At 44.8% G+C, this 9,983-nt stretch overlaps 1 protein-coding gene and 1 long non-coding RNA gene across 2 annotated transcripts in view; one reads left to right on the top strand and one right to left on the bottom strand.

Annotated features, from left to right (window-relative positions):
• Positions 1-237: 237 nt before the first annotated feature.
• Positions 238-9,983, bottom strand: part of npc1l1 (NPC1-like 1) — a 13,432-nt gene continuing 3,686 nt past the window's right edge. The window contains exons 3-21 of the mRNA XM_077600464.1: positions 9,650-9,983; positions 8,278-8,571; positions 7,971-8,194; positions 7,655-7,755; positions 7,189-7,361; positions 6,998-7,126; positions 6,752-6,934; positions 6,552-6,666; positions 5,759-6,024; positions 5,609-5,698; positions 5,344-5,534; positions 4,415-4,542; positions 4,201-4,330; positions 3,514-3,569; positions 3,285-3,435; positions 2,700-2,931; positions 2,413-2,526; positions 2,171-2,333; positions 238-1,319 (exon numbers count right to left, since the gene is read on the bottom strand). The exon at positions 9,650-9,983 is cut by the window's right edge and continues 572 nt beyond it. Of these exons, the coding sequence (XP_077456590.1) occupies positions 1,090-1,319; positions 2,171-2,333; positions 2,413-2,526; positions 2,700-2,931; positions 3,285-3,435; positions 3,514-3,569; positions 4,201-4,330; positions 4,415-4,542; positions 5,344-5,534; positions 5,609-5,698; positions 5,759-6,024; positions 6,552-6,666; positions 6,752-6,934; positions 6,998-7,126; positions 7,189-7,361; positions 7,655-7,755; positions 7,971-8,194; positions 8,278-8,571; positions 9,650-9,983 (3,304 nt within the window). The 3' untranslated portion in view covers positions 238-1,089. The remainder of the gene's footprint in view (positions 1,320-2,170; positions 2,334-2,412; positions 2,527-2,699; positions 2,932-3,284; positions 3,436-3,513; positions 3,570-4,200; positions 4,331-4,414; positions 4,543-5,343; positions 5,535-5,608; positions 5,699-5,758; positions 6,025-6,551; positions 6,667-6,751; positions 6,935-6,997; positions 7,127-7,188; positions 7,362-7,654; positions 7,756-7,970; positions 8,195-8,277; positions 8,572-9,649) is intronic.
• Positions 3,239-9,983, top strand: part of LOC144074202 (uncharacterized) — a 7,420-nt gene continuing 675 nt past the window's right edge. The window contains exons 1-3 of the long non-coding RNA XR_013300254.1: positions 3,239-3,415; positions 3,499-3,593; positions 8,391-9,983. The exon at positions 8,391-9,983 is cut by the window's right edge and continues 314 nt beyond it. This is a non-coding gene — a long non-coding RNA (uncharacterized LOC144074202). The remainder of the gene's footprint in view (positions 3,416-3,498; positions 3,594-8,390) is intronic.

Raw genomic sequence — 9,983 nt, 5'->3', positions numbered from 1 at the left:
TTCATTTAAATTGTGATATAAAAATAATTATTAATAATTACAGAATAAATCATTGTAATATTTTTTTAATTATTTATTTTTATTTAAAAATAATAATAATTTGATATTTTTACATTCATTTAAAATGATTCACTTTCCTTAAAGTGTTAAAAGAGTAGGAGACCAATTAAACTGAGCCAAACAAGTTCTTACAAATCAATTTTGTAAAAATTGCCTAAAGAAGTGGATTTTTTCTAGTTTGGATGCAAAAGTATATTTATTTTCTGCTGCACAAAGTAAACACATTCCGTCCGAAAGTGACAGTGACTACTGGAATTAAAAATGCTCCTGAAATCCGGGCAGCAAAAGTACAAACGTCAAACGTAGGCACGTATGAAAAAGTGCATTTTGACAAAATATTGGAGTGTGGTCGTTTCTTCGAGTGCTAATATTAAGTACAAATAAGTAGATATGAAAAATTATCAATCTCACAGTGCATAAAAAATACAAAATTCAACATTTGTCAACTGGCCAACTAGATCTCAAATGGGCCAGACTTGGTTTTTTTTTTAATTGGACATCTGTGGTTGTCAATGGCAGGCAATATTTTCATTTCGCATCACTTCCTGGTATTTGTAGGCAACGGGTCACTTCCTGTAAAATTTTGGATCACTTTCTATTTTTTGAGGGACTTTCTTGATTTTGGGCCATTTCTATGTCACTTCCTGTTGGTTTGGGGCATTGGAATCTTCCTTTTTAACTCTTTGGCTGCCAAAAAATGATGAATTAAAATGAAATAATTAATTCCTTCTGTCCGCACAGTAGGAATGAGCTACAAAAATGCAACCTTGCGGGGCGGATTGGACCCCCCGGAGTTGACAACCCCGGTCTAACGAGTCCAAGAACACTGGCGTGCTCGTGAGGAGTTAACAGGCGTGAAGTGGTTTGGGCCTCCAACGGCCAAAGATGGAAGGTATGTGGTCAGGTTAATGATTTCCATAAATACACGCTGCTTTTCTTGCCTCCTGTTTGCTATTGCACGTTTATCTCCAGTTGAGTTGGTTAGCGAGGTATTTATTTACCCGGCGGCCCTTGATAAGCCTGTCCAGTTCAAAACTGGTCCACGCTGACTTCCCGGCCCGCCTCCACGCCAGGTGACGGCTCGTCGGGGTAGGCGGGGGCCGGCGTGGCGTCGGGGCATCCGTCCTTGTCGGTCTCGTGGTCCTCGTAGCTCACGTTGTCGTGGATTTGTCTCCCGTTGTGGGTCAGTTCCACTTCTCGCTGCTTCTTTTGGTCCTCCTGCTGGATCTGGAGCAGCACGGCTTTGTTCACGTCGGGCCCTGGGAGAAAGGGAAAATGGATTCAATTGTAGTTGGACGCCAGGGGGGTCCGGGTGGTCCCCCTGGGGTTTGGATTTGGCGTGTACTAAAGGGGACTTGCTTGGGTCAGAGGGGAATATTGGGAAAAAATGTGGTGTTTCCGTGTTAAAATCGTTGTCTCATAGTTGTAGGGGGCCAGTGAGGAAAAATAAACAATAGACTCCGCCCCCTCCTGATTCAGACATTGTTAATGTGTGGCTCCAGTTTTCTTAGCTAGGTCTATATTGTCTTGTGTGTCTTGTGTCTGTCTTGCTACTGCAACTGAGAGATTTTCCCAATACGGGATGAAATATAGTTTTAATCTAATCTGATCTAATTCCTAGTTAATGCTAGTCAGTTTTCTGTTAAAAGATTAGGGTGAGCCTAAACTGCATTAGAAAATTTAGTGATGTTAATTTGACTTTTAAATTAGATTAGATTAGATAACTTTATTCATCTCGTATTCGGGAAATTTCACTGTCAAAGTAGCAAGAGGGTGAGAATACAGACACAGAAAAATAAATTGTAGACATAAATAAATAGGTATTAAATAAGTTGATTAATAAATAATAATATAAATATAAAATAATATACATTCAATAATATATATATATATATAAATAATATAAATTTAATAATATATATAAATAATATAAATGTAATAATATATATAAAAATATATTTAAAAATAATAATAATCCAACAATTGTTATCTAATGCTGGAGTGATCCAGTCATTATTTTTGGAGCGAAAAATACGGCTTATATGCGAGAAAATATGGTACCTTAAAATGGTCTAACATTAGTCTTTTGTCTTTTTTTGGAGACACGTACCAAAGTAGCTAAGCACCACGGGAAGGAAGACGAGACCGTGAGCCATCCCCAAAAGCGTGATGACCAAGTTGAGGCGGAAGAAGAAGATCTGGATGAGTTGTGCTTTGGCGAAGGCCAACACGAGGATGCCGGGTAGGTTGGTCATGGCCACGCCGGCGAAAACCTTCGGGATTCCCAGAAAATTCTCTCATAGTCTGCGCTCAATCCGTACTTGGACAAACGAGTCAAGTGGAGGAACTTACCGCACTGCCCATGTTGGCCGTGGCCTCCTCGGCTCGCTGGATGCGGGTGGGCTTCGTGCTGAGGGCAAACGATCTTGTCATGTGGGACACAAATTCCACAGAAATGCCCACCGCCTGGAAACAAGGGCGCTCGTTATTGTCCAAATTCATTTTTTACTTCTAAACGAGTCTCGACGACTGTATTCCTTTGAGTGGTATACTATACGCCACATGTGTCAAAGTGGCAAAATAGGATAAAATGCAATCATTTAATGTGTCTGTAATGATAGTGGAAGGTGCATACTTACCGTCACCAGGTTTATGAGGGCCACGGCATTGTAATGGATATCCCACAGGGTCATGACCCCGACGGTGTCCACGGTGATCATGATGATGGTGATGAGGTTGATCAAGCCGGAGCGCAAGTCCAGGCCCAGAAGGAGACAGCATACCACAAATGTCGGCAGAAGACACAGGGAGATGTTGAAGAGGCCCTCCGGGATGATGCTCAGGTACTGCTCGTAGAAAACGTTGGTCACCCTACGATGGGGGTGACAGAGTTGGGGTCATACTCAGTTTGATTCGAAGGCCACATTCGGGTCGAATAGAGGTCTCAGGCCGGACCCGTTAGGGTTACGGGTCAGGGTGCCCCAAAAAAATCACTGAAGTAGGGTCCCCCCTCTTCAAAAAAAATGCTATATATATATTTTTTTTTACTTCAGTGCTGAGTCCTAGTAGCAAGCAGAGGATTGGGGAGTGGATCCCGCTTGCGAGTTTAAGCTTGTATTTTCACATTTTTATGAAAAATTAATTAACAAAAAAAAAATCCCCTGAAAAAAAACCGCGATGTAGTGAACCCGCGATATTCGAGGGATTACTGTATACAATCTCACGTGTAAGGGAAAACGTCAAAATCCGGAGATGTTCCAGATATATTCCTCATGCGCTTGGTGATGTCGAAAGCCAGTTCTCTAGCCTTCACCAGCGCGGCGGTGAATTCCTGCGAGTTGGTCAGAGGCGTGTGGTAAGCCATGAAGCGCGAGGCTGGATGGGTGCACAGGAACAAACGTCACCCATGCAACATTTCTCCGGGGGAACCTTTTCAAGGGTGGCGAGTCTCACCGATAATTTCTCCCTTCTCGTCTTTCACCACGGCCGTGTCGTAGGCGCCCAGTCCGCTTTATCGGGGAAATCACAAGCAGGTAAGCGAACATGCACTTGATCCAATAGAATGATGCGTTCACGTACTCTTTCATACGTTACTTTTAACACGTTGTTTAGGGATTGAATAGAAATGAATACAAATTCCAAAATGGGCGCTAACTTGGAGCGTTTTAGTTCAATGTAACCTAAGATTTACACATTTTCAACACCTGCTTATCCTCACAAGGGTCGCGGGGGGTGCCGGAGCCTATCCCAGCCAATCGCAGGGCACAGGGAGACAAACAAATCACTCAGCTAAGGGAAATTTAGCCTACAATTAGCCTAGCATGCACGTTTTGGGGATGTGGGAGGAAGCTGGAGTACCCGGAGAAAACCCACGCAAGCCTGGGTATAAAATTCAAACTCCACATAGTAAGGACACACCAAGGATCAAACCCTGAATCCCAGAACTATGAGGTGGATCCGTTAACCACTGCTCCACTGGACCGCCTACATTTAAAATAGTAAATAAAATTGACTCCCCTTCCTGACACAACCCACGCAAGTGGGAATCAAACCTAGTCGGCTCGGATAGGCTCCAGCACCCCAGCGACCCTCGTGAGGATAAACTGAACATGTGAAGGAATGAAAATGGACTTTTCCTACCCTTTGGGACACTGCAAATCTGGCCTGTTGGCCAAAAAGTGAGGGAGAAAACGGTTGAACTGTTCCATGTTCGGTCGCAGGACGCCATCCGGGGGTTTGGCCATGCACTTGCGTCCACACAGTAACGCCGCTTTGGAAAAACATCAGAGCAGAAAGCCTTCAAAAAAGCCCATTAGACTGTGAGAACTCGGGAAAAGAGTCACACCACGCTCACATTTGTCCGCCGGACAGAACTTTCCCGCATTTGGACCAAAGCTGTAAAGTCGGCAGCATCTGGAACCCGGGTTCAGCCAGTCAATGAAATCGTCTACCCAGGAGTTTGCGGAGATTCCGATGTATGACCTGCGTTTGACACCATAGAAAAACCTCATGGAAATATTCACAGGATACTGTCATGTATTTAAAAGCTTTGAAATTCACACCATTTTTTTTTACTTCAGTGCTGAGTCCTAGTCGCAAGCGGAGGAAAGGGGAGTGGCTTCCGCTTGCGAGTTTCAGCATGGATTTTCACATTTTTATCAATTTACACCCAAAAAAAATTAATAAAAAAATTCCCCCAGAAAAAAATCTGCGATGTAGTGAAGTCGCGATATTCGAGGGATTACTGTAGTATATGAAAATTCCTTCTTAACTGAAACCCACCCATTCAAATGAATGCCCACTTTTGCCTGTTGGAAAAGAGTTTAAAAACGGGAATCAGATTATCAGGGGTTGTCTTTTTTCTTGCAAATGAGCGTGTATCTTTTCCGTATTTTTTAAATTTGATTTAAAGTTGACAAAAAGAAAAGACAGGAATTTCCTTTGATTGGAGAGGGGCAAATTGTAACAATTTCTTTAAAAAAAAAACACCAAGACATTGCATAATGCGTTCTAACAACGACGACAAAGATTGTTGTGTTCCATTTGCTGGGTGGTGTTTTTCAATCAAGTAGTATTAAGCATATCTATGCATCTAATCTATTTTTTTAATCACAGTTATTGACCATTGACATTTATCAGCCGAAGCAGATAAGTCACTGACATTGGAGCTATCAGATCTGATTGTGACCAAGCTAAAGGTGCTACGTTGATATGGCTAGGTTCAAGGATGTGTCAACTTCGAGAATCCAACTCCAGCCAAACATCGGCGCATTTTCAACTCACAGTTCGGGGTGATTGGCGGCGTATTGGATCTTCTGCGTCATGGAAAACTGGTCGCATCCCACGCTGGAACAAACGGCGTTCATGCCTTCCACTGTCGTGAAATCAAAGCCTTTTTTGGTGACAAAGTAAACCGGGACTCCCACTTCTAAATACTTGTACAAATACTGGAAATAATCCAGCATGTAGGAACCCTGCGACAGAATCAAACACAAACGTCACCAAAAAAAAAAGCCAAATCGGCGATCCTTTAACACGGTCCAAGTACCTGGGGCATGGCCAGTTCCTGATCCAGACCCACCGTCACGTGGAACATTAAATATAGAGAACCGCTGAACATGAAGATGAAAAGCACCATCTGGGAAGAATCCGGGTGAGAAAACAATTCCAACGGGGCGAGCTAACGATGCTAACGTACCACCAGGAATCGTATGTATTGGTTGAGTAGGACCGGGGCGTAGTAGTCCCTCATAAGGGGCAGGAGAAAACCCTGGTGGGGTTTTTTTGGTTTTTGGGCCGTGACGGTGACGCAGCAGAGTAGCTCGCAGCGGTTCTGATCTTGCCGCCGGGCGTCCAGGGACAGAAGGGCCACGAACGCCGTCATCTGGAGGACAAAGTCCATGAGCACGGCCAGAGCGGCGTACAAAGCGAAGGACTTGACTGCGGGCATGGTGGACAGGGCCCCTTGGGGAGAAGACAACGTGGCAGAAACGGGACGCTAGTTAGCGCTACCATCTTTGAAAAGAGTCGGGGTATTAAGGAAAGACACGATTCCGCAAATTTTGTGCAAAAGAAGTCATTTCATCTTCTACAAAGTGGAAACCAATGAAGAAATGGAAGGGGAGGAGCCAGCAGAGCACGTATGACTCAACTGAAAACAGTCGTCGTGAATCGGCGTTTTTATCGTGCGATGAGTCGCAATACGAAATTGAAAGTGGATCGTACAAGTCCTGAAAAACGCGATTAAACCCCGGATCTCGGTCGCCTTTAATATTGTAAAATTGCATTGTAATATCATAAATATCTTACTTCTATGCGTTTCGATTCAACGAGCCTAATAATTGAAAAACGAATAACCTACAATCGAAGCTTTACATCTCATTCTACTCGCGCAATGACAACAAAGGCATTCAATTCAATTCCAACGCGATAGTGGGACTTTAAAAAAAACTTTCTTATCCCCCAGACGAGCAAATGTATCAAAATCTTACCTAGAAAGAAGCAGACCGCCTCTGAGAGACTGCACAAGAGCATGCTGGGAGCAACGCTACCAAGCACACGGCCGATATGCTGCTCTCTCGTCTCATTCGTCTTACGCACATCTCTCTACCAAATATGAAAACCAACATCATAACATCAACCAATGAGAAACCCCACCCACTTGAGGATCTCCATATGGAAAAACAATCACCTGGAACTCCAGGACAAAGATGAAGATGTTATCGGCGCCCACCGCGAGCACCAGGAATGGCACCACCTGCAGGATGACCAGCGAGGAGGGAATCCCGATCCAAGAGTAGAACCCCATGGAGGCCAGCACAGAACATCCGACCACCAGGATCCCACCAAGACCAACCAGAAACTTTGAGTCCACCTGTAGAACAACGAGAAAAGGTGTGTCTTTGGTCTTTGGCTATTCTCCAAGATCGACTCTTACCAGAATCCGTCTCCAAGAAGAGTACTCCCCGAGCGCCACGGCGATGTAAACGAAGATGACGGCGTAGCTGATCATGAAGATGGGAATGTCCTCCGCCGTGGTCCGGTTGATTTCGTCCTCCAGAGACCTCTGATGAGAACAAAGTCAGGAAAGGCGTCCTTTGGTTTGCTTTTTGACAAACGGGAAATCACCTCTGCCATGTAAGCAAATGTAAAGTTGGCACTGGGGTCTCTTTGATACTCTTGGACAATCTTAAGGAACTCCGTTTCCCACTGCATAGCCACTTTGAACTTAACATCCGTTCGCGGGTAATTGTTGAGGGAGAAGGTCAGGATGAAGGCCTCCGCGTTGGTGTACTCGTCACCTGAGAAGGAGAAGAAACGGTGAGAAGATAGCCATGGACGGACGGATTGACCTGGTAGACACACCCTGATAAATTTTGAATTTACGTATTTTATGACCAGGAGACTAGACAGTGACTCAAAGACAAGAGGTAGTAAATCTCATTGTTTACTTGCATCACCCCAAAAAATATTTCCATTGACTCCTCGGCCTCGTTGAGACCAAAAAGTTCAATAGTTCTGACCATGTATCTCTTTCCCACAACCTCCGACCTCATACTAGGCTTTTCTCCGGGTTCTCTGGTTTACTACTTACCGTGGTAGCCCCCCACAGCCAGGAAGGGAAAGACCGGAGCGCCGTAGTCGGCCATGCAGCTCAGTCCTAAATCGGTGATGTCTTTGAACGACAGAGGGGAGCTTGAGAGGACACGGAAGACAAAGGTCGTTCAGTAAAAGGCTCTAGGTTAGAACTTTATTTCATCCCGTATTCGGGAAATTTCAGACAGACACAAGACATTGTAGACCTAGGTAAAAAAAATGGAGCCACGCCACAGAAAGTCCACAAGGTGGGGACCTTGTGAGGACTGAGACTGAGGTTACCGCACAGTTTTTATCGGCTAATAGAAGCCTACCTGAGGCAATAAATGAGATGGTCTCTCCAGTCCACCTCTTTGGTTTCCCCCAGTTCCGTCATGTTCACCCTTGCGTCGATGTTCTCCAGACTGTTCTGGAAGTATTGCGGCAGGCTGTTGACCGCGCAGTCCGTCAAAGAAGAGTTGTTCGGGTTCAGCGGCGCGAAACAAACGTCCTTCAGACTCGCGGTTCGATTGAGATCCTCGGACCAGAATTCAATGTTCTTGGAGAGCAAAACAGGAGGACCGCGATCTCAACGTACATGTTTTTTTGGTGACCGCATACTTGAACTTCGGTCATGTTTACCTGTATTCTTTTCTGGAGGACTAGCATCTCAACGATGAGATCTTTAGAGACGAGGCCACTAAAGTTTTGCTGTCCAAAGAGCAACGAGTCGTAAATGTGGCCTTCTCTGCCAGGTGCTGTTAAGATCAACTGGTTAGTCCGGAAGAAGGGGCCAAAGTGTCTATCGTGGAAGTCTTTCTCCTGGCGGGCCCGGCTGCTGGGAGCGGACCAGAGTTCTACTGGGTCGGTGGTGAGCTCGATGGACATCAGGCCGGCTGCGAACGCCGAGACGACCACGGCCGACACCAGGAGAACCTTCAAATGAGAGAAGACCCTTTTATACAAGCGAATACAGAGGAACGGTGGGTGCAGGTTTTTGTTCCAACCCATCTACCATGAATCATTTAGCCCACATGTGTCAAAGTGGCGGCCCAAGGGCCAAATCTGGCCCGCCGCATCATTTTGTGTGGCCCGGGAAAGCCAATCATGAGTGCCGACTTTCTGTTTTAGGATCAAATTAAAATGAAGAGTATAGATGTATATTAAATTTCCTGATTTTCACCCTTTTAAATCAATAATTGTAATTTTTTAATCCATTTTTTCTGTGTTTTTAGTTCAAAAATCATTTTGTAAAATCTAAAAACATATTTTAAAAAAGCTAAAATAAACATTGCTTTAAATCTATAAAAAACTGAATAATCAGGGCTTTTAATCCAGTTCTTTTAATCCATTTATAAAAAAAAATCTAAATATATCTAAAATGGTCCGGCCCACGTGAAATCAAGTTGACGTTAAAACTGCCCGCGAACCAACCCGAGTCTGACACCCTTGATTTAGCCAATGTGGTTTCTGTTGAAACAAGCGCTACCTGACCTCAATCAACCGATTCCACTTTTAAGACACCCGATTGGTGAAAAGGTATCCTCGTCGACGGTTAGAATGAAAACCTGGGGCCCTCAAGGACCTCTTTGGACACCCGCGGCAGTCCAAACTATTCCACCAATGGCCTCAAAGACTGCAGGATTTCATTCTAAGCAAAGAGGACACCTTTTCAGAAATTGGGTTTCTTGCTAGTTTCATCAGTTTCCACAGAAACCGCTTGTCTAATCAGTGTGCTAGATCGGTGAGAACAAAAACCAGGACCCACATTGGCCCTTGAAGACCCATTGGTGTCCAAATCTGTCCTCAAGGGTCACGTTGGGAGCAGGTTGTCATTCCAACTGATAAAACATTTTCACCAATCGTGGGCCTTAACAATGTAATCAAGTTGATTCCAGTCAGAGTCAAACCTCATTGGTCAAACTGTTGGGTCAGTTAGAACAAAAACTGCCTCCCCCCCTAAGAAAAACCTGAATATTTGATGTGGTTTGGATGTTTTTAGTGAGCCACTAACCGTGAAGGGGTACGACGCCATGAAAGTCCCCCAAGACTGGAAGACCGAGCTTAGAAAGGCCTGAGCAGCCATGCTGTTCTTGTCAGCGCACGTCACCTCCGACGGATGGACCACCCGCGGATTTCCCGCATCCGCCTTCCGATTTTTCCCTTTCACGCCCACGTTCTGGTCATCCCGATTCTTCTTGGACTTGACCCAACAGGAGATCAAGAGGAAAAACCCAAAGAAATATATCAGCAGCGCAAATACGATGACGGTGATGACGAAAAACCCGTCCGTCCCCAAAAGTCTGAAGGGTCCCGGCGGCATCGGGGGAGGGGGAAGGACGGGGCAG

Source organism: Stigmatopora argus, chromosome 5 (genome assembly GCF_051989625.1).
Source record: "Stigmatopora argus isolate UIUO_Sarg chromosome 5, RoL_Sarg_1.0, whole genome shotgun sequence".
Classification (NCBI taxonomy): domain Eukaryota; kingdom Metazoa; phylum Chordata; class Actinopteri; order Syngnathiformes; family Syngnathidae; genus Stigmatopora; species Stigmatopora argus.
This window is presented reverse-complemented; position numbering and strand designations above follow the sequence as displayed.